This window comes from Platichthys flesus, chromosome 7 (assembly GCF_949316205.1).
Source record: "Platichthys flesus chromosome 7, fPlaFle2.1, whole genome shotgun sequence".
Classification (NCBI taxonomy): Eukaryota; Metazoa; Chordata; class Actinopteri; order Pleuronectiformes; family Pleuronectidae; genus Platichthys; species Platichthys flesus.
The window spans coordinates 4,840,000-4,867,170 of record NC_084951.1 but is presented as its reverse complement, the minus strand read 5'-3'; the positions used below and the strand labels follow the sequence as shown (position 1 = coordinate 4,867,170).

Below are 27,171 nucleotides of genomic sequence, written 5' to 3'. Positions count from 1 at the left end.
CACACAAACACTTAGAGGTAGAGTTAGAGGTGAACAACACACACACACACACACACACAGTGTACAGCAGTTCCGCTGGAGCGGCTGTGACATCAGTCAGCATGAGAGGAGCTAAGTTTCCAGGCTGATCGGTGCTGTCGCAATCACAGAGTGGACGTGAAGCCCCGGGACGTCGAGGATCCGCGGGGACACTGGCCAGAAACAGCCGCTCTGACACGCGCGGTGCTCGGATACTCAGCAGCAGCAGTAGCGGCGGCGGCGGCAGGAGGACCAGGGCGAGTGTGTGAGGCGAGGCGGCGGGACCCGCTGCTAGCGAAACATGAACAAGAACCACCGGGTGCCGAGCAGCCGTTCACTCAGTGCCGTGGAGGTGAAGAGCAAGGTGCGTGTGGACTCTTCTTCATCACTTTATTTCACATCTTCACTCTCTTCTGGCTCCGACTCCTCAGGCTAAATTAGCTGCTAAGTGGCTTGATGGCGAGTTATGATGTCGCACAAATGAGCGACATACGAGCTCGAGCTTAACGAGCCTGCGCGGCTCCTGTCACTCCGGACCAGCTCTTGGTTGTTCGGTATATTAAAAACTTTGACGCCAACCGTGTGGTGGTTCTGATTTCAGGTAGAAGTGATAAGTTTAATCTAGCTAGGAAGTTTGAAGGTGGAGGTTATTGTCAGCTGACGCCACAGTGAGCCCGTGTCACCTGTCACAGCTCCCTCCTCCCCTGCTGTTTACCTCACTAATGCAGTGCCCCAGCCAAACCTGGCTGTTCTCAACCCTAAACCCACCTGTTCTAAACCCTTAACCCGCCTGTTCTAAACCCTAGACCGGCCTGTCCTAAACCTACTGTCCTAAAACCCCAGACCTGCCTGTTCTAAACTCTAAACCCTAAACCTAGTTGTTCTAAACTTCCTGTTCTAAACCTGCCTCTTCTAAACCCGCCTTTTCTAAACCTGCATATTCTATACCCTAGACCTGCCTTTACTAAACCCACCTGTTCTTAACCCTAGTCGTGCCTGTTCTAGAACCAATGGTTCTGAGCCCTAAACCTTCCTCTTCTTAACGTCCTGTTCTAAACCTGCCTCTTTTAATCCCCCTCTTTCTATATCCGATATTTTTGTTCACATGTGTGGTTGATATATAGGCTAATTTTGGGGGATTTATTTCATAAAGTTATTTTTCATACCGAACATGTTGGAGGGCTCTGCTAAGCAATCTACACAATATTCAGACCCAAGTTCACAGCTTTTCAAAATACAGGCTCTTTGAACATTGTGCATTTACTTGAAATAAAAATGTCCTAAGAGGAAGTGATTCTGTGACAGTTGTTGCCACGACGGCCCCTGTGACTCCTGTCAATCAGTCGGTTATGGTGAAATGAAAATCAGCTAATAATCAAAACGATCCGGCTGAATGAGTATGTAAATAATACTGAGTCTAAGTTTGAATTAAGTCTTCGTCTCAGCAGAACCCAAAGAACCCAGTGGGAAGGGTTCTTTACTCATGAGGCGTTCATGTCAAATTAGCCTGTTAGAAGCGACCTCCTGTGCAGGTGTCGTACGGCTCCCTGCGCCACAGGCAGCCTGCCTCCTGCCTGCTGCGTGATGACACTCATGCTGAGGAGCGGGGCCCCTCAAGGCGCTGTTTGCTGCTACAAACTAGTATTTAGAGCTAGATGTAGGTATTGACACAAACTGTGGCCTATTTCCAGTCAGATCACCACTGAATAATATGTAACTCAAAAGCCAGTGATGTGTTTTGTAGTAACACAAGTCTGTCATGCAACAACGTGCATTCCAAGCATTCTGACAGGCAGCATTCTACAGTCTTGAACATGCTTAATCCACAAGCATAGAAAGACAGACACAAATGTCACAAAGTCTACATGAATAATTCATCACATGTGGCATGTCAGAGCTGTCCACGTGGTAGACAGACTCTTACAAGGCTGCCAGTGCAGCGTAGTGTCTGCTCCTCCGTCACAGCCTCAAATCTCAGATTCTTTCAAGAGATGCTCCTTAATATTGCATGTATGCCTTTAACTAGAACTCGCACACTTTTTTTCCGGTTCTTAAATTAGACTATTTCTTTGTCTCTTTCATACTCGTATTTGCTTTTGTTTGCACACTTGTCCTCATGTGGATATCCTTTTGTTCCTTCCCAGTTTGGTGCAGAGTTTCGTCGGTTCTCTTTGGATCGGTCCAAGCCGGGCCGATTTGACGAGTTCTATGGCCTCCTGCAGCACGTACACCGCATCCCCAATGTGGACTTGTTGGTGGGCTACGCTGATGTGCAAGGCGACCTACTGCCCATCAACAACGATGACAACTACCACAAGGCCATCTCCACTGCCAGTCCTCTGCTCAGGCTGTTCCTGCAGAGGAAAGGTAATCACAGAGGAAGTGCTTGAACAAAGCGGCCTAGATTTTTCACTGTCAGGTGGAATCTGCTTTTCTATGAAAATACAAACGAAAGTCTTGTGTTGGCTTTGAAAATGCAGTTTAGAAAGACGGGATAGGTCCTTAAATAGAAAGTACTTTTTGATAATATATAATATAATAATATAATAGACAAAATATTGTAGGATCGTGTTACCTCTTCATTTGTAAGTATATTTCCTGAGTATTTTGTCCTCATTGCAAACAAATGACTAAATCCCTTGCCCAAGGACAAAAATAAATCAGTAATATAAAGAGCAAGAGAGATAAATTAATGCTTTGTTGTTTCTTGGAATTTATTCAATTCTCTGAACACCCTTCATAAAACTCCCCTGGGGGCACTCAACCAGATAAGATGTCCTGTAGTTTAGAATGGCATCACTCGGGAGGTGTGTTTTTTACTGTTTGCCTGCTGACTGATAGTTCTAAAAAAAAATGAAGGTTTAAAGTTCATTACATACACTTTCGGGTACAATACTCTCATTGTCTCTCACTTCCTCACTGACTTATTACTGCACTGTTGGTCCTGCTGTTATAGCACATGGTGTCATTCATCTCTTTTGGGGATAGAAAAATACTTTTGTTACTGTAATTAATGCTCATAACTGAACTTAACTTGCACATGCTTAGGGATTGCATGAACCTCTTTCGTCAGATTGACAATCAAACATTGTAACTGCTCTCTTTGATTTGAAGCTCATCCTAATTCATGAGATTCTGAGTGTGACCTGTTGAATGCAGGGAGGACCCTAAGGTCGGCTGGCTGGGGCAGGGCGGGCTGCACAGTATTGTGTGTAAGCCCCCTCCCTGTACCATATGACCCTATAGAAGCTAAGCCACGTTGTCATGAGGAGATTAGTGGGGTCACTGTGTAGCGCTGCATGAGACCGTGTTTCAATTACATGCCCCAGACACTAGCCCCATGCTGGGCTCACTGCTGCTCACACACACACACAAATAACACAAAAACACATGTCATGCAGGCAAGCAGGCATCCCACATTAGTTATGCACTCACAAGTGCACCGCCTTCTAGAAAAGATTGAACAAATCCAGTTTGTCGCACACAAACACTAATGCAGCCCCCCCCCGCAGACCTATTTCCCTCAGACCCTAGTTTCCTTCCTGATTTTGCCAATCCCCCCCTCAAGCACCATTTGGTCCGAGCTTAAAAGGCCCTGCACTGTGCAGAGGCAGCAAATTGGCCGCTTATAGGTCATTTATTATATATCTGCAGTTATTATCTCGTGATGGCTGTGTTGTGTATTGAGTTAATGGCTTCTATATGTTGGGGCCAAGTGAGCTGTGTCAGGCCAAGGGCCCACTCAGAACATTTTTAACACTGAGCACCAAGAGTAGTTTATCTGAATAGTATTTCAGATCCTTAAATTCTGCTTTCTCTGGAACATGATGTGAGACTGACAGAAAAAACTAATTATTTTGAGGTAGAGCAATCGGTTTTGTCATGACCGTGTTTGTTGAAATAGTGCTATCTGCAAAAGATGACTCCCCACCAAGAGTAGATGGTGTTTAATCAGACCACTGTGGGACGGCAACTCTAACTGGTGCAACCCTACCACACTTTTGTAGCTGCTGACTGCTGAGTGATTCCACCACACCAGTTTGTGTTTAGTTCATTACAGTGATTCAGCTTTACAGTCACAAGCTGGATTATAATGCAATCGGACTACTATGTCCTTTGGAGACCATCGTTTTCTTAGATGGCCGGTAGTCAGATAGGATTAGATTGGTTAATGTCGCAGTAGAGCAGGATTTGAAATGAGGCAGCAGTGTGGGCTAAAGTTAGTTCCTACTTGACTTCATAGAAAAGACCGGTGGAGTCTAATTGCACAGATATCTGGGAAATGTGTTTTGAAGGTAATAAAACCAAAGCTGCAGCTTTAGTCTCACTGATAATAAAAAAATATGTCTTTGAGACAGCCTCTGTTGACATCAGCTGCTTTCAGACCTGCCCTGAATTCAGGATAATCTCCTGAAATTATCCAAAGGGTCTGTAACTGAGAATGTATATGTCTGTGTCAGTTGCTGCAGACATTATCTGTGAGATTATCAATAGGAGATTATCCGGAGGATTCCCTACGAACATGGGGGTGTTGATAACATTTCTAACACGCAAAGGATGCAAAACAAGAAAATAATTCAAATATATGAAAAAGAGATGCCATACATGTAGAGGACAACTACAAAGATCCTAACTTGGAATAGACAACAAAAGCCCTTGGTCCAAGGGCTTTTGTTGTCTATTCCAAGTTGTCTATTCTAAGAAACACAGGCCTGATGCCTGTGTTTCTGTGTTTGCAAAACATGTGATCTCAACAGTGGAATTTACATGTTACATCCTGGTGCAGCACCCCTCACCTGAACACTGAGAATTTGCTTGAAAATGCATCTGACCCGAGAATCTCCTGCTGCCTCCTTTACATAATAAAATGCAAACTCTGGACCAAGTCCACATCCCGTCTGAACAGTTAATGCCTGAAAACAGCTATGATGACAGTTCAGTGCGCGTCATGTTAGGTTATTTGTCTGGAAGACTCTCCCAGCCTGTGTATATCTTAAGATAGGTGCTCTTTGGGTTTTATACATTCATTGGTGAGCAGGTGGTTTGGTGGATGGACAGAGGGATGGATATGCGGCTGTGTGTGTCTGTTGGTGTATTGTTGTGGTCTGGGTCTTGAATAATGCCCACATTGTTGTTGTTTCTGCATCATTGCTACATTTCTGATCAGCCATTAGTGATCCATTGTTCACTGCAGAAAAAGGGCCTAAGTGTTTGTGCTTGTGTGGACTCTGTCACTGCCAATCATTTCTAAACTTGCCATAGCACACACACCGCTACAACTCAACTATAAGCCCTGCCCTCCGCTCGTGAACAATGTGTCGATGGCTATTGAGCTGGCAGTGAGGTGTCCACTGTTTACTGGTTGTCATGGCAGCTCTGAAGAGGCCTGTTCATAGGTGGATTAACAGTTTTGGAGTCTCTTTAAGGCTGATGAGAGCTGCAAAGCATGCTGGGAGCAGGGTTGCTAGCATTCAAACTTGAAAACACAAGAGGTCTGTCTGAGCTGTCTTGTTACAGCTTTATTTGTCATTTCAGTTTGTTGATATTCAGCTGATTGATTAGTATAGTAGTATGTGTGTCAGACTAACTACACAAACTCCTAGTTCATAAACACAATGAAAATCAATAAATCTTAATTCATACCCACTCCAGGCAGCACATTATCATTCACTGATCGCTGTTCAGAGCCATTTCCTGGTTCAGGCTGTTTTTGCTATGCTCTGTGTAAATGGAGAACATGGTGTTCATTAGTCAGCTGCCAAAGATATAACTGTAGTGTTGTTTTGTCAATGACTGCTGTTTTAAATCCTGAAAAATGCAGCTGTTTCACATCTGGCCTTTCACTTATCAGCTAGTCGGCTATCCTAACATCTTGTCTTCCACATTGCTTTCGTTTATAGCATTGTGATAATAACATACTTTGCCTTTAAGTACATTATAAATTTAAAATGTATCTACAAAACACCATCACAGTGGTTTAGAAACTTTACAAAATATATATAATAATCCAGTAATATATTAAGGGTATATTTAGATTAAAGCCCAATAAATATTGGCTTTTTAAAGCCACTACTAATGTCAATATTGACATATATATAAAAAAGCATTTAGTAGCCTGGATTATCAACCCTAGATTTTATTATTTTGGATCTCAGGATACAGAAAAGACCCTTCCCAACATTCTTAGTGCAAGGTTTTCTGTTGATGTATTTAAGCAGAGCCCAGTGGAATGCAGGTTTAGCAGAGAAAATGGCTTTCTTGCTGAACAACAGTATACTTGTTTGTAGTGTGGTTTTGACAAGCAGCCAGGGTAATGTTGGGGGCATTTTGTCACCACTGGTATGAAATATATATATATAGTTTTCTAGCACCTCTGTTCCAGACAAACTGCAACTGCAATAGTTGGTCTGTCCGATATATCGCTCTGGCTGACATGTTATAACCGCCACATATATTCTGAGATTGAAAATCTTTGCATTGTGTGGTCCATGTGTTTCACATATCTTTGTTTATTTGTAAATGCAGTAGACAGTAAAACATTGTATTGGTTTGCAGGGAAGATATTTTAGTTGGCTACAAAGGCCTGTTGAGAAATGTTTAATGTCACATTCCAGTTGAAGTTTCTGATACAACCGAGGCTGACATCAGGGAAACTGTTGGTCACGCCCGATTTTGCAAATGATTGACTGTTCACATAGTTGTCACAGGAGATTTTTCTCAGTTCAAGAGACTCCCATGTTTACCTGTATCAGTCGTACAGAACATTCTTTGAGTTTGCACAATCACAACATACACCGAGTTTCCAGGTCTTCGTCCATGTAGCAGTTTCTCTTTTGGCCTCTCTCAGGGACTCAGTTTGTTTGGTGACATTGCTCATTGCTTGCGCGGTTTCGGTGCCTTCACCCTTCACTAGAGGGGAAAGGTATGGAGGGGGACAGGAATGCTTTTATTTGCATATCCCTGCAGGGACTGTCTTGGTAATTAGTCACCAGCACATGAGTCATTTGTCCACAGAAAAGGAAATGTACACAAGAGTCTACCCACCCTGCAAAGTAAGCAGTAGAGCAGGATAACTTGTGATAAACACTGTACTGAACAAAGTCTGTTAAGTCATGGAGGGGAGAGATGCTGTAGCTGTGTAGTGACAAGGTTGGGGTGAGAGTGTCACAGTCACAATGAGCCACATCAAACAAAGGAAGACATGGTGGACACAGTGTTTCAAGTGTAAAAAAGAAAGCATGAAGTCAGAATGAGTATGGAAGGGGAGATCTATAGAGATGATGAAGGGATTAATGCAAAAGAGACAAAGTGTTGGTTCTAGAGCTGGTTGAGTTCAAGAGCATGATCTGTGAAACTATTAATCAGCCATCCCTCCCGTGGATCTGAAGTTGTCCACAGAGCGCAGATTATTCCCTGGGATGCAATATGTAATGAGAGAGGGAAGGATGAATTCATAGCACCGGTGGAGGAATGTGTGGAGGAGGAACATATCTTCGGTCTAATAAGAGAGATGGAAGGATGAAAGAGAGAGGGAGGGTAAACGGTATTAAAGAGGGAGTAATGTATAAGTCATTGTTTAGGCAAGGCATGTAATTAGAGATGTGGGGAAAGGAGAGGGACTAGTGTAAGTAAGTGAGAGAGAGAGAGAGAGAGAAAAATACTATTAGTGAGGGAGGAATGCAGAATGAGGCCCAAGCTGGGGAGGGTGGGACAGAGAGAGAGAAATGGAGGGAGGGGACCTTTTTTTGGCGGAATGTGGCCAGTCTCTGATCACGTCTGCTTGCTAGATTAGACAGGACAACAGGCCAGACTGGACTACAAATGGATAGAGAAAGTGAAGGAGAACAGGTGCAACGAGAGAGAGCGCACAGCCTTGTTCTCTCTGCCCTTTGAAACCTGGCTTGATAAGACCGTAACAAGATGGAGGGAGAGCGGCTTAGATGGAAGGGGGGAAACGTTGGTGGCCCACGCGCTCTGTCAAAGAATCTGTCAGAATTTCTCAGTTCAGTTGGTTTGAGGAGGATGAATGGACAGAGGAGGAAGGGAATGAAATGGACTTTGGAATGAACTTTACCAGCTTGGAAGTCAAATATATGGCCATCATAAATGTGAGCTGATATGTTGTTGCTGCTGGAGAACCCCTCAGACTGTGTAAAGAGTTCAAACATAGACACTTGTTTAACTGCTAGGCACTGGTTTCGAGCAGGGATAGTGGTTTTCCTGAGCAAAGATATGAATGTGTAGTCATTAATTGTGAATAAAAAAGAAAATCATGGATTTGAACTGAAGTGAAGATCAGTAGTTTATTCCCATTCTAAGAATTGGTGGCATTAATGAGGAAATCACATTTTAGACCTCAGTGATAACGTGTGCCATTATTTTTATTTTGACTTGCAAGCAGTATTTCATGCCTGGTTTTAATTAAAAAGACACATTCTTTATGTTGTTTTTGTCCCTTGGGCTGTGTGCTAAAGCGATACTGATATGAAGCTTGATAACTGATGTGCTTATCTGTGAATTTCTTTCAGCACGCCATTCTAGCTTATTAACCCTGGATGGCTACATATGAGCAGACCAGTAGGCTCTGACATGCTGCTCCCAAACACTGTTGCTTAACTGCCGCCACTGTTTTTACTTAATTTTCTCCTTTCTACACTGTGAAATAAAATGATGTTGACATACCTGTATGTAATGTGAGAGGGTTAGTGATTATTGTGATTGTTTCCTATCCATCCCTGCTGTAATAAGATCTCTTCCTAATGATTTCAATGGAAGTGTTTGCGATCTCAGTAATTACCAAGATCAAATTTTGAGTTATGAATCAGGGTAATTTAAACAAAGATCATGAAACAATCTAGGGCTGGGCGATACAAATATAACGAGAATAATTAATGCGATAGAACTTTTCCTAGATAGAAATTGAAGACATGGTCGATCAAACGTCGATAGAACTCATTCCATCATATTTTGACGGTCAAAAAGAACAGCCAATGATAATGATAATAGCACCGTGCCGAACCAATCCTGTTGCTCCAATAAGACCAGGACAGACACACAAGAAAGGTCTGGTCATCCTGTGTCAGAATCTGTCAGAGTCTGCTTCCTCCTCACTCCTTTGACCTGTGCTCACACTACAGTAAAACGATAAACGCCAACACTGATCAAAAGTTTGATTAGATCAAGAGTTTATGAGGCACACGTTTAAACCTGCTACCCAAGACGAGACGTTTGGTGACGCGCACAGTTAGGACATTAGGGTTAAAGTGACTGGAACGATTAGGAGTCATGATTCGGCACCATGGATTTATAACTCAGTACATGTGATGGTGAGTTTGCGTTCGAGGGACAGAGATGAGTGCACACACACACTCCTGCAGACACAATGTCCTTCCACAGATTTGACACAACGCTGGGTTTCAACTTCATTGTTAAAGAAGAAACGACGCCCCATTTATCCAGGATCATAAGTAGGAATTCAGCAGGTTTCTATAAAGATCAGTTCTAAGTGTGAGTGATTGAAATCAGAGTCACTTGTTGACCTGCAAAGAGTAATGCGCCTCAGTGCAATGGTGAAGATATATATCCGTATCGAATGATATTTTTTTCATAACGCCCAGCCCAAGATACACAAGACTTGTCCCAATTCAGCGGCCGCTTCCTTTGGAGGATGCGGTCTACACTGTCCATGAAGGACGCAGTCTTTGTGGGCTAATGTTAAAAATATACTTTTAACATTAGTTGACACAATTATTCTTCAAATGCAGGCTCCAAAGGATGCAGCCCCTGAGTTGAGACCCCATTATTGTCATTGGACTCAACCTTATTTGGAATATGCACAGATTTGTAGTCATCTCTCAGCAGACATTTTGACCAGTCACAGTAAGAAAAGCACAGATGACAATAGCAACGACAGCTCCTTGTTTTCAAGTGTAGCAGAAAGTCATGTCAATGAGACAGTGGAACAGTATGTAGTTTATCAGGACTTGGAAACAAAGCAGAGTCCAGTTATCATAACCTACATCTATGCTTTCTGTGAGAAAGGCAGAATCTGATGAAGAAACCTCTTATATACCTTGATCCCAAAATGAACTGGTGTATTGGTGTAAATATTTTCTGTTAAGTCTTTCATTCTGTCACCTACTGTGCATTCAGCTCAGTGTTTACTTTGACAGTGTGAAATTACCTTATCTGCCAGATCTAACTTCAAAGCTGAAGTCAGCAGTCCGCCCAGAGTAAAGTCCTTAAACAGACGCATGAGTGACAGGTTTGTGAGGCTAGACTTGGGTTCCCCCACCCCACTTGGCTGCTCCTCCCTCCCTTCCTCTCCTCCATCCTCCCCCATATCTCCTCCTTTATGTCCCTTCTCCTCCTTTAGGCTAGCCATAGCACGGCTACTTAGAAGGCGCAGTTTATCAGACCTCGATCTCACCACCACACCCATGACTCAAGGGAAGAGAGGTATAACAGAGGCAGAAATCTGTAAGACCAAGAGGGACAGACAGAGGTGGAGATGCAGAAAACTCATACTGAGCCTGAGTGACTGCAGGACAGATATGAATAAAGCCACAGAAATTGCAGAGGAGGGAGAGAGGTGTCTATGTCAGCACAAACGATATTGATGGAGTTACCTCATACCGCAGTGACGAGGTACAAACATGCACACAGGGAGAGTGTTGTATACAAGTGTAGACAAGCAAATGAAATGTGTTAAATCTGTATTGATGTGCTAATTCTACATCACATTCTGCTACATTATAGCTGGGTTCCCTGCAGTGTAGATTTGAGTTTCTTTATTTTCTGATAAATGACTCGTGCCAAGACAGAGTAATGAAGCAGGACTGATGATTGTCATAGATAATTCATGAGTGAGATTATATGAAGAGGCCTGAAAAGGGCTAATGTCTATGACCAGACTCTTTTTAATTATGGATTTAACAAGTAATTCTTCAAATGGTCAGTTCAATAACATATCAAGGCTTTGTCTATGTCTCCACCTCTGCCTCTACAGCATCTCCTTCTCCCAGACACCGGACTTATATTTGTACACTGTATAGAATGCATGTCTTTTTTTTTTCTTGGTGTCCCTATTCCGTCCTTCTCTTCTTCTTCAGCACTCTCTCTTTGACACCCCTCCTTCCATTTCTTTCTCCTGCTCATATCAGCAGCAATGAGGCACTTTTATCTGGGCTGTGCCAGGGAGGTATGCTCACCACACCAGGAATAGTAACCCTCCGGGAATGTACTCCTTTGAAAGTTTTGTTTTTAATCAACTCCTCCCTCTCTATTTTCCTTTCCTCGCTCTCTCTCTCTCTCTCTCTCCCTCTCTCCGTCTCAGTCCCTCTCTGTCCGCTGTGTGTATTTGCTGTGTTTCTCTCTCTCCTGCCTGTTTCACATCTTTAGTTTTCCTCCAGTGCTGGTTTTTGTCTCTGCACAAGTTCACGCTGACAGACGCACACTCCCTGTACACTCCCCCTCTCCTCCCCTTCTTGTATCGTTCTGTGTCAGGAACACCCTGGCACCAGCCATGTGGTGAACATCCGAGCTTGTCATCAACAAACCTGACTGATTCCAGAACACTACACACTTAAACTCCTCATCTTTCGTCTATGTTTTTGTTCCTTTCATTGACATTTCATTTGAATAATTTAAAGTTGTTAAATTATCTACAGAACCTTTTATGCGTTTGTATAGTGTTTGACTAGTTTTCCTCAATTGATTACTTATTTGACCTTGTTCATAATCAAATATTGTACTTTTCATTTTTCCTACCATTAGTAGTTGTAATACTAATCGTAGTAGTCGTCCTCTTTTGACAGTCACAGTGCTCGGTGTCAGGTTTCCCTAACACAGCCCCTGAACAAGTACCAGGAAGTCATGGATATTTGGTGTTGTCGTCAGGAGTCATTACCTTACAATGAAACCCAGTGCTTTGTCATCCTGTATCATCATAATTCTTACACAGTGTGACCAGAGGACAAGTGGGTGTAATGATAAGGCGCTACTACAAACGGGTTCACATTTCTCTCAACTGAAAAAGGTGTGACCCGAGTTTAAAAAAAAAGAAGCCTATTTTCCATAATTTCTTTTGGTCAAGATAAGCATTTCCGGACAGAGATAGTGGTGTAAAAAGCTGGGGCGTGTTCTGAATGCCTGCACATTGCACTTATTCTCAGCTATTGACACTGGCTCTTTAAAAGCCAGTCCACAGTTTGACCGTGATGCATCCAGATTGTGTGTAGAACCGAGCACCGAGGGAGATGATGTGTTCAACCAATCCATGCCAGTTCACACACACAAGTAGTTTCTTCTCCTTAGGCAGAGTTGCATTAGTCCCTTCAATGTCAGGAAGGAGATGCATTAATTGGTTCCCCCCCCATGTGTGCGTGCGTGCGCGTGTGCGTGTGTGTGTGGAAAGTTACATACTACAGAGAAGAATGACAAGGCAATTCCTTGTGTGTCCTCACTTGTGACGTTGTGTTGCTGGGTTGTCATTTCCTTCTCTGCTACTTCGCTTCCTCTGCTCCTCACTGACTCCATTCAGCGTGGGAAATAGCACAGCAGTCATTGCATAGCTGGGATACCTAACCTGTACAGAGCCATGGCAAGTGTAGTTACCTTTTATCTTCTAGGTTTTGTGAATAATTCCTGAAGTATGAAGATTGTGATACACTTCTATCATGCGGATTGACATATATTCATGTAAAATATTCACATGGAGGAGGTGAAATGTTCGCTGACAAATTCTTCACGTCTTAAGGGATTTGCTTTAAACGCCAGCTATTTGATAATTACCCTCCTAAATCTGGAAATTTTACAGTTTTCTTTACAGTTTTCTATCACCTAGTTGACCTCTGATTGTTTTTTTTATTAATCATTATCTAAAGCAGCCGCATACCTGTACACTCGTTAGCTGCAGCATGTTAACCATTGGTCCAGCAGCTTCTTCATTGGCTCATGTTGAGATGTCTGTCTTGTAGCCAAGGTCAGATTGACAGGTGAAAACCAATTCTCCGGACATCCTCCAGAGGTTGTGATTGCAAACAGCTTAACATGGTTGCAAAGCCTATAGTGGCATATCTCCACATGCCCCTTTAGAGAAGCTGAAAGCATCTATGCATATCACAAATACAAGTTATAATCGGTCCTACATCACCAAGGTAAGTTGGTGATAACAGGCAGTCTGAGTTAAAGACCCAGACAGACTTTCGAATGATTTCAAATCAAATGTTGTAGTTACGTTACCACAGCCTTGAAAGAATGGATGAATGGGCAAATACCTGTATCTTAAACCAAATGCTATGATATAACACAAAATCTGTCCAGGTTTTTAAACATTTGGTGCCAGTTTGATTTAATGATGTAGATCAACGGATAGTTGGGAGATCAGTCCCAGGACCATCCCAAAGATTTTTTACCCAACATTTTGAAAAAGGGAAATTACCTTTTTAGATGACTGGTCTGATAATGGAGTCTGTGGTTTTTATAAATACACAACAACCATTTACAGGTCATCAAGTTACCTATTTTACATACAATATGCACTCAAAGTGCACAAGACTATTGTGCAAATAGTTTTATGTCTGCATCCCTGGGACATTTGGTAGTGTTATTCTATAAAGAAATGGAAGCAAAAGATAGTAATTTGTTCTTACAAATGAGGAACTGTGTGTGTGTTTGTTTGTATTTTGATTTGCCGATAGGTCTTTGTATCCAATTAGACTGAGAGCTTGGCTTGTTTGAGCTAATGAGCTGTAATGTAGCGATGGTGTTTTCAGGGTATTAGGTTTCTCTCATCATCATCATCACTAACCACAGATAAACTTTATAGATTGTGTGTGTGCGTGCATGTGTTCAAATGAATGCTGGATTGTGTGGGCTTGCAGATGCTCGCAAATGTTGTTTCTGTGTGTGAGTACACACACTGTATTCAAGAAGCTGCAAGCTGATACCATTTGACGCTAGAGCAGCATCTCCTTACCGTGTGTGTGTGCACCTGTGAGTGGCCCTAAGGGACATTACATACAACTATAAGCCTATACCTTCATAAGCTCGAGATGGAGGGATGGTTCAGATGAAAAGAAGACTAGAGTGAGTGACATGAGATGTGTAGGGTTGCCTCCTGCTGTGCACGACTGCACCGCAACAGCACCCTTTGTGGCCATGTGTTTGTGTGGCCCTTTTGCCCCTTTTTATCCCCAGGTTTGTTTGCATGTAGAAAGAACAGTGACAGGGATTGAGTGATTTAAACATATTTTCAGCATTTTGGCCTCATGGAACCTCATAAAGGTTCTGTTGCAATATTTCCTCATATGTAGTTGTCGCCCATACCAAGGTCAGGACTGGCAAAGATCTAGCAAATGTGTATACACTAGACTCGTGCCTCATGGGAACTGAAATGCGAAACTGCTCAGGACAATCGATCCTTTGTTTTGTTTTTAGGAATGGAGGGGGGAGTGGTGGGGTCAGAACCTGAGAGCTAGACTATTTATCAGCCACCTGAGTGGACATTTCACTTGATTACACACACACACATACACACACACACACACACACACACACACACACACGCGCACACACAGAGGGACAGAGAAATAGGAACGTTTTCAGTGTAAGACTGCCAGAGCTTTATTTATAGAGCACTTTCATCTAATAATGGAGATTTCAAAGTGCTGTAAAGATGAGGAAGTTAAAAATAGCATCAGAAACAGAAACACCTTCGACTCAGCTGAGTGAAAAGCTGCAGCCACAGTTGCAGAAGCATATGCCGGCCTTCAGAGAAACAAGGTCCTGTTTCCCCTCCTTTACTTGTCCAGCCCTTGGCCTAGTGTAAATATGAGCCACACTGCGTTAAAGTCAATAGTAGCATGACAGTGTTGACACTCCCAGTGCAAAATGTACATAACATGCATAGTTCAGTGGCATCCCAGTGACTCGTGCAGCTAAGATATGCCCATAATATTCAAGGAACAAGGATCTTTACTATCGCTATGAGGGTAATTTGTTGTACGGTCAGCAGTCAATCACACAATCATCTGACAAACAGTGAAGAATGGACAATAAATACAACAAAGAACTTGCACTGAGTTATTTAAAATACAAATAGCAGCTGGTACAAGTGCTTTTCAGCAGGCTGGGATCAGGAGTAGTTTAGCATTTGAGAATTTGCTCATTCGCTTTTTTTTGCTGATAGGTGGTTGAAAAGATTGATACCACTTGTTTCTGTGTTGAAGATTTTCATTTGAATAAATGTCTGCTAAATCCCTATTGACAAATGAGGTAGCATAAAACTGATAGGTAGCTTAAAATATTACTAATTGAGTGTCTGAAGGGATTGTTTCATAACATATGTTGTATGAAGTTACTGCTGATGCAAACCAAACATATCCTACTGCTGCAGCTTCACATTAAAATCATTTCACTCACATTATTATGTCAATTGTAAGCAAGGTTAGCACCACAAAACAAAACTCTGGTAATTTTTAACATTATTTTGAAAGCAGGATCTGAAATATATCACGGACAGAGCACCAGGAACAGCCACAGTGAGCTGCAGATGATGGGTTACACACACCTTCAATTTCTCAGTGACGTTTGCAGTTTCTGTCACTGTGGCCTCAAGTTCCCAGACTCTTGCTGTGTGCATCATAAAATCAGATCGCTGTTGTTCCGAATGATTGGCAATTATTACCCGACTTCTTTATTATAACAACAATAAATTGAAGTCTGTGACCTGTGGCATTAAACTAAATTGTATTGTAGATTTGGCCATTTCAGCTGAGACTAAAATCTTTCTCACCTTTAATTGAATCTTCAGCCAGGAGATACTTGGATGTAACCTTAAAGATTGGAAATGGGAAAATGGCTCAATGGTGTCTGTCCACAGCTCACACAATGAATACAACCAATCATTTCATTCAGTCCAAATGAAGTAAAGATCAAGTGGTTAGTATATCTGTCTGTCAATAACTGACCTGCCTGCCTGTGCGCATCTTGCACCTGCTCTTACTGTGCATGACAGGCGTCTTCAGCCAGAGATACATAAACCAGGAATCACAGAGAAGTCGTCTTTTGGCGGGTTTTAGTCAGTGCTTGTTCATGTGTTTGGGGGTGTGGCTTTGACGAGAGGACTGATGGGAGGAGCAGGAGGTTTCGGTTGCATTTCTCCAAAGTCTAGCCTGCCCTTACTAGCTTTTCAAGGATTACAAACCCTAGCTTTAATTAGTAATCTTAAGAGGTTCTTCTATATAGGACAGAGCCAGGCCAGCTGTTTCCGTCTGCCACCAGGCAATACTAGCTGTAGCTATCTGGTTCCTGGTTGTATCTTCACATTCAATGGTCAGATATGATCGTTATGTAGCTCACACTGAATCGCCAATGAACATAATAATTTTCTCCAACTTTCAGATTAGTCCTTTAAAAATTCTAGGTCACTGACAGGATTGAGCTTTATGTCCTTCATTAAGTAGGAGCGCATCATTATAAAAAAATGCATCCTGAAATTAAAAGGATTCACACCAAACATATGCTCATTAAATCAATAAAACAGCATTCCTGTGCACCTGCAAGGCTGTGTGAAGCATATGGAGTCTAATTTGTGTGCCGCAGCGCGACTGAGCGCTGATGAAGGAGTTGAGCTGAGCGCCTGTTTGGCTGCTGTGGCATTTTGCATCAGAACGACCTGAGGGGAGTTTTGGGGATCAGCGTCTTGTGTGTGTTTAACACAGGCACCCTGCAGTGAAACCTCAGGCTCAGAGCTGTTCTATCGCAAAACATTATTCATTCTCCTGAAACGACATGATGCAACAGAATGTCAGCCTGAATAATGACTTCATGTTTAATGAGCCCAGCTTGAAATTAATGTAAAATTAACCAGCTTTTGTTAAATATCTTCTTTGTTTTTCTCTTCTTCTTCTTCTTCTACCACCTAACCTTCCCCCTTTTGTCTTCCTCTTCTCTCTCTCTACTTCCTCTATCTTGTTATTTTGCAGAGGAAGCTGATTACACAACCTTTGGTACCAACTCGCTGACCAGGAAGAAAAACACTGTGCTTTCTGCGGTTCTTCTACGGCCTGACACCAACAGGAAAAAACCTCCTGTCATCATCAGCCTCCCTAAGGACTTTCGCCCCGTGTCCTCCATCATCGATGTGGACATCCTCCCTGAGACGCACCGACGTGTACGCCTCTACAAGCATGGTCAGGAAAAACCATTGGGCTTCTACATCCGTGATGGTTCCAGTGTACGGGTCACCCCACAGGGCCTGGAGAAGGTGCCGGGGATATTCATCTCTCGCATGGTGCCTGGTGGGCTGGCAGAGAGCACCGGCCTGCTAGCAGTCAACGATGAGGTGCTGGAAGTGAACGGTATTGAGGTGGCCGGGAAGTCTCTGGACCAGGTGACGGACATGATGATTGCAAACAGCCACAACCTCATCATCACCGTGAAGCCTGCTAACCAGCGGAACAATGTTGTTCGCGGTGGAGGAGGAGGAGGAGGAGGAGGAGGCGGCGCGTCTGGAAGCTCAGGACGCTCATCAGACAGCGGGGCCAGTTACTATGGCTACTCATCACACGGCGGTGCTGCAGCCTCCATGCCGTCGCATATCATCCAGAACTTCCCTGTCGGGGAGCTGGAGAGCGACGAGGACGACGAGGACCTGGTGATCGAGGTGGGAGGCGAGGCCGAGCCAATCAGACACTCCCCTTCCAACTACAGCATGCCATCACTGCCCCGGTATGAGCCGCACCTCAACCTCCGCACTAACACCAACTCCGCTTCTGCTCATTCCATCAATGCCAATGGGACCCTGCTAGCCAGCGGCAGCAGTGGATCACTAAGCTACGCCAACGCCACTTCGACCACTCCATCTCCAGACAGAGCAATGGAGAGGCAGAGCCTGGAGGAAGATGGCACTGTTATAACTCTGTAGACATTCACACACTAAACACTGGAAACAAACGCAAAATACTTCCTCACACATTTGGGGGTCATGGACCGGCAGTTCAGACACAGGTTCCATCGTACAGTGACTGTATCTGAGAAGCACAATGATGTGTGTACATATTACATCTGACAGTTAAATGTTTGTACATCCCAACATGTACACGACAAACACTGCACCCTATACCTTGCACCTCTACATGCCAATAATCACGCATGTGTGCCATAGTGGTGACTGGCCCCCATCCTAAGTTCTTCAGGCACAAAATTGTCGAAGAAAAAGAAAAAGTGTAGTTTTTGTTCTCCACTACCCTCCACTTTATTTTTTTAACCACTAGAAGCACTTGTTTTTAACCCCAAACTGTATTTCTGCTGAATTTCCACTAGAGGGCAGAGATGAGATATTGTCATCAAACCATTTGTGGACTATCTGGTACTGTTTTGTTTTTTTGCCTTGTCTCCCCACACCTCCACCCCTGCACCGTACTACGTCTCCCAGGTGACCACAGCCCCCGACAGAATTCTATCCTACTAAGGCAATTGACCAGTAGCTGAGACCTGCATAAAACCTTTTAGTTTTTGTTAGGGGGCGAACGACCTAAAAACAAAGCAAGTCTTTGTGTAGGTTCAGATGCTTTTTTTTAAACCACTAGTTTTATTAGTTTTTCCTCTTTATATGCTGTGTTAATGACTGAAAGGTTGATGATTTTTAATAATAATTATTCTTCCCATAAACATTAGGCCTGTATCTTTATATGATTTGCATATTTTGTTTATGTAAAATTTGTTTGAATACATGATAGGGCTGTCACTTTTTCTAAAAAGGGTTAGGGTTAACCATGTGCAGTTCCCCCTAGCCCAAGGTGTCGTGAGCCTTTACTTGCTAGCGTTCCTCCATTTTTGTAGCAAAACAATGCAACATAACTGACCTACTTTATTGATGGCAATTGATCAAGCTGACAGTGATCGGCCTCTGCTGGATCGTCTGATGTGCTTCTAGACTAAATGCAGAACATGTCATTATAGGTCAAATATTAACTTATCTTCCCACGTTGGAATTTAAGTTTTAATTTTGAATATAAAGTGACAGCCCTAACGTATTAATGTATCTCACAGGTCACGACATAGACCATATTCCATCTGTTTCACGTCACTCACGTAAAATTGCTTCTCCCTGGGAATTGGACATGTTAGAAGTAATAATCCTTAATCTTGCACACCCTCTCCTTTCCATGACAAGGGCTATTTCCCCTGCTGCATGTCTACAAATGAGAAAATGTGAATGTGACTTTAATTTGTTTGTGTTTGTGTGTTTGTTTGTTTGGTCTCTCCCCCTTGGTTCTGTCTGGGCCACAACACAATATATCTTATCTCAGTGCTGTACAATATATTCATCTCTTTTTATCCATAGGCCCTGAGTTCACTTGGATGTGTCCTGAGTCATTCACATATGAAAAGTGATCTCTCCAGTGTTTTTGCACCGTTTCCTTTGTGTATCATCGTTTTCATTGAACTCAATTAACGACACTCTATGAGCGAATGCTTGATTTTGAATCTGGGCCTAAATTGCACATCGATTGTTGGGCTGTAACACTTTTAGCAAACACAACCACAGAAATAAGTTGAAAGGACTGGTATACACACACACACACACGCACACAGTGACAGTAGAGAAACTTCCTGTATCTCAAAGTAAAGCCCGGTTGAGTCACATTGAAACAAACACACTTGCAGGTACACTGGGCACAGACTGATTCACTTTGTTTGTCGAAGGTGAGGCTGGTCCGCTGAAAGTACTGCATGTCTTTTACTGCAATACTGTTTTCATAAACCGTTCTTAAAAACCGTGCGACCTTCAAGGCAAATTTCAGATGTTGGGAGCTGTAGAAATTTGATTTGAATTTTACGTGGCAGAGTTGATCCTAATCAACCAACAAACGTTTACATGACATTAAATTGTATGTGAGGTATTTATTGGTCCTTGAATCTAAATTAATTTGCTGCTGACATTACTTATTGTTTGAGAAGCGGTTCACTGCCTCTCTGAAGTCAAAGCAGATGGTCTTTTTATTAGCATTTTGCTGTCCTGTAATAGGTGATATCTTTAACATTATTGCTCATTGAAACTTTGACTCCCAACATTAGCCATTTTCAGACAACTCTGGAGAGCAGGGTCTGAACTTTCTCTGCAGTTTGCCTTTCACCCATGGAGAATGCCGCAGTAGATTCTCTGCTCAGACGCGTTCACAACAACACAGGAATCTCCGGAGCGTTCAGGTGAAGAGTGATGCTGAGGCAGGAAGTAACGTTAGCTGCAGAGATCACGTGTTTTGTTTACAGCACATCAACACCGACGTTGTCTTATCACCAAAAAGCTCTCATGACATCTCTGTCGGTGTCTTCTACATGAACGGCACTTATGCAAAAATACAACGTCATGTATCCGTCAGCGAACACCTACTGGATTGCGGTGAATCCTGCAGACGATATCCTGCCGTTTTCTTACATGGGTTCAATCGGACACTATGCAGACTTTTTACTCGGGGGGGGCTTGCTGGATAAAGTCCGGAGCCTGTCACCTACACATTTGTGTTCTCACCTGAAGCCCCTCAGGAGAATGACTGGAGATTATCTGGAGTTCGGTGAATGTCTGAAAAGCGGCAAAGTCTGTCAGTAAGGTCTATTGGTTTCATTTGAGCCAATACTCACTTGTAATAACCATATAATCCATACCACACCATTTATCATTGTAATTTTCTGGTTATTATTGAAATCACATATCACATATATATGTCTATGACTGGAAACCAACACACAGGACATGTATGTGCATCCACCATTGTATTTCACGATATATGTACAAGGTACTGTTTCTTTAGCCTTTTTTTGTTATAGTCGCGCTGGTGAAGGTTAGATTCTGGCTTCTTTCACTCCCAACATCAAGCACAGTGATCAATGGTACTCTTGAAAGGATTTTTTTTTTTTTTTTAAATCAATGTTAATTTATTTTCTTTATCTCTTTACCACAGGACACTGGGATTGTAACCATGGCGGCATTTGTTATTTATTCTCTAATCATTGCTTTGCATATTCTCTGTTCACATTGTACGACTATTTTATATATTGATTGTTTTGGTTGTACATCTCATGGTACAGTAGATGTTATTGCCCATTAGGAGACGTTTTAATCGCTGATATCCCTGTTCCTCCTGACGCAAGAGGAGAATCTGTGCAAGACATGACACTATTATTTTATTTTTACAAACTGTGAATTATCATTATTATTTTGTGGGAGAAAAGAAACAGTTCTGTCGGTATAATTTCAAAAGATGCGACTTGTTCTTTGCTTTTGAGTCTTTACTTTTTTTTTTAAGTGATTGAGCAATGATTTGTTTTTTTTTGCTAGCCAGATAAAACCTATGGTATAGATTTATAATGAAGATTGTCAGTATTTTCATATCGATGCTATATATGATGATGTACATTTTTATCACGTTTAATGAAAAATGTTTTAAGATTCAACTGGAGACTAATGATTAAATAGATATACACCTGTACTGATTTAAGGAGCTGGATAAAATAAAGTCATGTAGCAACCCTCAGTGTTTGGTGTGATTGTTGAGATGCTACTGTCCCTGCCCTCCTCCTACTTTTTCTTTATCTTCGCCTCCTCTTTCTTTTCCACCTCCCTCATCTTCTTGTCCTTCTCCTCCCGCTTGTTCATCTCCTTCTCCTCCTCCTTTGTCCTCTCTGGAGTTTTACGGGAGTGGTTATCCAGTGTTGCATCACTTCCATCTCCTTGATTCTCCCTCGTAGGTATTTATAGTCAGTTTATTTGGCCCTTTTTATAAATATATATTTGTTCCCATGTGTACCCGTTTTACTTTCTAACAGTGATTCACCTGCTTCTTCTGCGCCACCTGCAGGACATTTCAGGAACTACCTCTGGTTCAGGGAGCGCTTGACAAAACCTATCATTGTTGTTCTCCTGTAGAGTTGGCGCAGTTGAAATGGTCAGACCTCTCTTGTGCGGTCTTTATTTATTTTTAGCCACACATTTGACAAGAGACAAAGCATAGATAAACATTAGTTTTTTTCTGTATCAAACTTAATCAACAATAACAATTATGACAAGGAGGGACGTTCAAGAAAAAAAACTAAGAATCTTAGAAAAATTATATCAATCAATCAAATTTGATTTGTATAGTCCATATTCACAAATAACAATTCATCTCATAGGGCTTTAACAGGGTGTGACATCCTCTGACCTTAATGTCCTTAATGTTATAAGTTCATTGACCAAACAAAACAATTTAAATGCAAACACAAAATCTAAAATATTTAATGAATAAAGAGCAGAAAGCATAATAATCTTATATAGCATTAAAAAATATTGATAATTTTCGAGAATCATTTATTAATTAAATTCATATATTAAATAATACATAAATTGTCCTAGTGTAGAAGGTGTGATCCGGTGACGTAGGATTGACCCAGTGTCTGAGGTGACCTGGTTTGATCTTGTGTCGGGTGTGTGACCCAGTGTAGAAGGTGCGATCCGGTGTCTGAGGTGACCTGGTGTGTGATCTGGTGATGGAAGTGTGCCCCAGTGTCTGAGGTGACCTGGTGTGGGGGGTGTGATCCGGTGATGGAGGTGTGACCCTGTGTCTGAGGTGACCTGGTGTGGAGGATGTGATCCGGAGACAGAGGTGTGACCCGGTGTCTGAGGTGAACTGGGGTGGGGGGTGTGATCCGGTGACGGAGCTGTGACCCGGTGTCTGAGGTGACCTGTTGTGGGGGGGGGGGGGGGGGGGGTGTGATCCAGTGATGGAGGTGTGACCCGGTGTCTCATGTGACCTGGTGGGGGGGGTGTGATCTGTTGACGGAAGTGTGACTCAATGTCTGAGGTGACCTGGTGTGATCCGGTGACGGAGGTGTGACCCGGGGTGTCTGAGGTGACCTGGTGTGGGGGGTGTGATCCGGTGACGGAGGTGTGACCCTGTGTCTGAGGTGACCTGGTGTGGAGGATGTGATCCGGAGACGGAGCTGTGACCCGGTGTCTGAGGTGACCTGTTGTGGGGGGGGGGGGTGATCCAGTGATGGAGGTGTGACCCGGTGTCTCATGTGACCTGGTGGGGGGGGTGTGATCTGTTGACGGAAGTGTGACTCAATGTCTGAGGTGACCTGGTGTGATCCGGTGACGGAGGTTTGACCCGGGGTGTCTGAGGTGACCTGGTGTGGGGGGTGTGATCCGGTGACGGAGGTGTGACCCTGTGTCTGAGGTGACCTGGTGTGGAGGATGTGATCCGGAGACGGAGCTGTGACCCGGTGTCTGAGGTGACCTGTTGTGGGGGGGGGGGGGGGATCCAGTGATGGAGGTGTGACCCGGTGTCTCATGTGACCTGGTGGGGGGGTGTGATCTGTTGACGGAAGTGTGACTCAATGTCTGAGGTGACCTGGTGTGATCCGGTGACGGAGGTGTGACCCGGGGTGTCTGAGCTGACCTGGTGTGGGGGGTGTGATCTGGTGACGGAGGTGTGACCCGGTGTCTGAGGTGAACTGGGGTGGGGGGTGTGATCTGGTGACGGAGCTGTGACCCGGTGTCTGAGGTGACCTGTTGTGGGGGGGGGGTGATCCAGTGATGGAGGTGTGACCCGGTGTCTCATGTGACCTGGTGGGGGGGGTGTGATCTGTTGACGGAAGTGTGACTCAATGTCTGAGGTGACCTGGTGTGATCCGGTGACGGAGGTGTGACCCGGGGTGTCTGAGGTGACCTGGTGTGGGGGGTGTGATCCGGGGAGGGAGGTGTGACCCGGTGTCTGAGGTGACCTGGTCTGCAGGATGTGATCTGGTGACGGAGATGTGACCCAGTGTCTGAGGTGACCTGGTGTGGGGGGTGTGACCTGGTGTGGGGGGTGTGACCTGGTGTGGGGGGTGTGATCCGGTGACGGTGGTGTGACCCGGTATCTGAAGTGACCTGGTGTGGGGGATGTGATCCGGTGACGGAGGTGTGACCCTATGTCTTAGGTGACCTGGTGTGGGGGGTGTGATCGGGTGACGGAGGTGTGATCGGGTGACGGAGGTGTGATCCGGTGAGGGAGGTGTGACCTGGTGTCTGAGGTGAACTGGTGTGGGGGGTGTGATCAGGTGAGAGAGCTGTGACCCGGTGTCTGAGGTGACCTGTTGTGGGCGGGATTTATCCGGTGATGGAGGTGTGACCCGGTGTCTCACGTGACCTGGTGGGGGGGGGGGGGGTGTGATCCAGTAACGGCGGTTTGTCTCTGTGTCTGAGGTGACCTGGTGTGATCCGGTGACGCAGGTGGGACCACGTGTCTGAGGTGACCTGGTGTGTGGGGGGTGATCCGGTGAGGGAGCTGTGACCCGGTGTCTGAGGTGACAAGGTGTGTGTGTGTGTGTGGGGGGGGGGGTGATCCGGTGACAGAGATGTGACCCGGTGTCTGAGGTGACTTGATGTGGGGGGGGGGGGTGAACGGCGGAGGTGTGACCCAGTGTCTGAGGTGACCTGGATTGGTGGGGCTGTGATCCGGTGAGGGAGGTGTGACCCGGTGTCTGAGGTGAACTGGTGTGGGGACTGTGATACGGTGATGGGGCTGTGACCCGGTGTCTGAGGTGACCTGTTGTGTGGGGTTGGCTGATCCGGTGACGGAGGTGTGACCCGGTGTCTCATGTGACCTGGTGGGGGGGGGGTGCGATCCGTTGACGGAGATGTGACTCGATGTCTGAGGTGACCTGGTGTGATCCGGTGACGGAGGTGTGACCCGGTGTCTGAGGTGACCTGGTGTGGGGGATGTGATCCGTTGACGGAGATGTGACCCTGTGTCTGAGGTGACCTGGTGTTGCGGGTGTGATTGGGTGATGGAGGTGTGACACAGTGTTTGAGGTGACCTGTTTTGATGGGGTTGTGATCCAGTAAGGGAGATGTGACCCGGTGTCAGAGGGGAACTGGTGTGGGGAATGTGATCCGATGACAGAGCTGTGACCCGGTGTCTGAGGTGAACTGGTGTGGGGGGTGTGATCCGGTGACAGAGCTGTGACCCGGTGTCTGAGGTGACCAGTTGTGGGGGGGGGGGTTTATCCGGTGACGGAGCTGTGACCTGGTGTCTCATGTGACCTGGTGAGGGGGGGGGGGGGGGTTTGATCCGGTGACGGAGGTGTGACTCTGTGTCTGAGGTGACCTGGTGTGATCCAGTGACGGAGGTGTGACCCGGTGTCTGAGGTGACCTGGTATGGGGGGTTTGATACGGGGAGGGAGGTGTTACCCGGTGTCTGAGGTGACCTGTTGTGCAGGGTGTGATCCGGTGACAGAGGTGTGACCCAGTGTCTGAGGTGACCTGGTGTGTGGGGGGTGATCAGGTGACAGAAGTGTGACCCGGTATCTGAGGTGACCAGGTGTTGGGGGGGTGAACGGCAGAGGTGTGACCCAGTGTCGGAGGTGACCTAGTTTGGGGGGGGGTGTGATCCGGGGAGGTAGGTGTGACTCAGTGTCTGAGGTGAACTGGTTTTGGGGGGGTGTGATCCGATGATGGAGCTGTGACCCGGTTTCTGAGGTGACCTGTTGTGGGGGGGGGGGGGGTGATCCGGTGACAGAGGTGTGACCCGGTGACGGAGCTGTGACCCGGTGACGGAGCTGGGGGGGGGGGGGGGGGGGGATCCAGTGATGGAGGTGTGACCCGGTGTCTCATGTGACCTGGTGGGGGGGTGTGATCTGTTGACGGAAGTGTGACTCAATGTCTGAGGTGACCTGGTGTGATCCGGTGACGGAGGTGTGACCCGGGGTGTCTGAGCTGACCTGGTGTGGGGGGTGTGATCTGGTGACGGAGGTGTGACCCGGTGTCTGAGGTGAACTGGGGTGGGGGGTGTGATCTGGTGACGGAGCTGTGACCCGGTGTCTGAGGTGACCTGTTGTGGGGGGGGGGTGATCCAGTGATGGAGGTGTGACCTGGTGTCTCATGTGACCTGGTGGGGGGGGTGTGATCTGTTGACGGAAGTGTGACTCAATGTCTGAGGTGACCTGGTGTGATCCGGTGACGGAGGTGTGACCCGGGGTGTCTGAGGTGACCTGGTGTGGGGGGTGTGATCCGGGGAGGGAGGTGTGACCCGGTGTCTGAGGTGACCTGGTCTGCAGGATGTGATCTGGTGACGGAGATGTGACCCAGTGTCTGAGGTGACCTGGTGTGGGGGGTGTGACCTGGTGTGGGGGGTGTGATCCGGTGACGGTGGTGTGACCCGGTATCTGAAGTGACCTGGTGTGGGGGATGTGATCCGGTGACGGAGGTGTGACCCTATGTCTTAGGTGACCTGGTGTGGGGGGTGTGATCGGGTGACGGAGGTGTGATCGGGTGACGGAGGTGTGATCCGGTGAGGGAGGTGTGACCTGGTGTCTGAGGTGAACTGGTGTGGGGGGTGTGATCAGGTGAGAGAGCTGTGACCCGGTGTCTGAGGTGACCTGTTGTGGGCGGGATTTATCCGGTGATGGAGGTGTGACCCGGTGTCTCACGTGACCTGGTGGGGGGGGGGGGGGGTGTGATCCAGTAACGGCGGTTTGTCTCTGTGTCTGAGGTGACCTGGTGTGATCCGGTGACGCAGGTGGGACCACGTGTCTGAGGTGACCTGGTGTGTGGGGGGTGATCCGGTGAGGGAGCTGTGACCCGGTGTCTGAGGTGACAAGGTGTGTGTGTGTGTGTGGGGGGGGGGTGATCCGGTGACAGAGATGTGACCCGGTGTCTGAGGTGACTTGATGTGGGGGGGGGGGTGAACGGCGGAGGTGTGACCCAGTGTCTGAGGTGACCTGGATTGGTGGGGCTGTGATCCGGTGAGGGAGGTGTGACCCGGTGTCTGAGGTGAACTGGTGTGGGGACTGTGATACGGTGATGGGGCTGTGACCCGGTGTCTGAGGTGACCTGTTGTGTGGGGTTGGCTGATCCGGTGACGGAGGTGTGACCCGGTGTCTCATGTGACCTGGTGGGGGGGGGGTGCGATCCGTTGACGGAGATGTGACTCGATGTCTGAGGTGACCTGGTGTGATCCGGTGACGGAGGTGTGACCCGGTGTCTGAGGTGACCTGGTGTGGGGGATGTGATCCGTTGACGGAGATGTGACCCTGTGTCTGAGGTGACCTGGTGTTGCGGGTGCGATTGGGTGATGGAGGTGTGACACAGTGTTTGAGGTGACCTGTTTTGATGGGGTTGTGAT

General features: G+C 45.6%; 2 protein-coding genes across 2 annotated transcripts; one reads left to right on the top strand and one right to left on the bottom strand.

Annotated features, from left to right (window-relative positions):
- Positions 1-21,560, top strand: pard6b (par-6 partitioning defective 6 homolog beta (C. elegans)). Its single transcript, XM_062392195.1, has 3 exons — positions 1-382; positions 2,163-2,385; positions 17,007-21,560. The coding sequence occupies exons 1-3, from the start codon at positions 320-322 to the stop codon at positions 17,945-17,947; spliced, it is 1,227 nt and encodes a 408-aa protein (XP_062248179.1). The 5' UTR covers positions 1-319; the 3' UTR covers positions 17,948-21,560.
- Positions 21,561-21,604: 44 nt separating this feature from the next.
- LOC133956831 (mucin-2-like) lies at positions 21,605-26,932 on the bottom strand. Its single transcript, XM_062392166.1, has 6 exons — positions 26,768-26,932; positions 25,667-26,425; positions 24,482-24,809; positions 23,361-23,935; positions 22,816-22,918; positions 21,605-21,708 (listed from the first exon to the last, which is right to left on the bottom strand). The coding sequence occupies exons 1-6, from the start codon at positions 26,930-26,932 to the stop codon at positions 21,605-21,607; spliced, it is 2,034 nt and encodes a 677-aa protein (XP_062248150.1).
- Positions 26,933-27,171: the final 239 nt, after the last annotated feature.

Bases quoted from the DNA above. Each gene is read 5' to 3' on its own strand.
- LOC133956831 (XM_062392166.1), bottom strand. From the start codon at position 26,932: ATGAGACACCGGGTCACACCTCCGTCACCGGATCAGCCAACCCCACAC. The intron at 23,936-24,481 runs GTCACCTCAGAC...CCCCCACACCAG, and splicing joins TCACAGCCCCACCAATCCAG to GTCACTTCAGATACCGGGTC. The intron at 22,919-23,360 runs GTCACATGAGAC...CCCCCACACCAG, and splicing joins AGATCACACCCCCCCACCAG to GTCACCTCAGACACCCCGGG.
- pard6b (XM_062392195.1), top strand. From the start codon at position 320: ATGAACAAGAACCACCGGGTGCCGAGCAGCCGTTCACTCAGTGCCGTG. The intron at 383-2,162 runs GTGCGTGTGGAC...GTTCCTTCCCAG, and splicing joins CCGTGGAGGTGAAGAGCAAG to TTTGGTGCAGAGTTTCGTCG. The intron at 2,386-17,006 runs GTAATCACAGAG...GTTATTTTGCAG, and splicing joins GCTGTTCCTGCAGAGGAAAG to AGGAAGCTGATTACACAACC.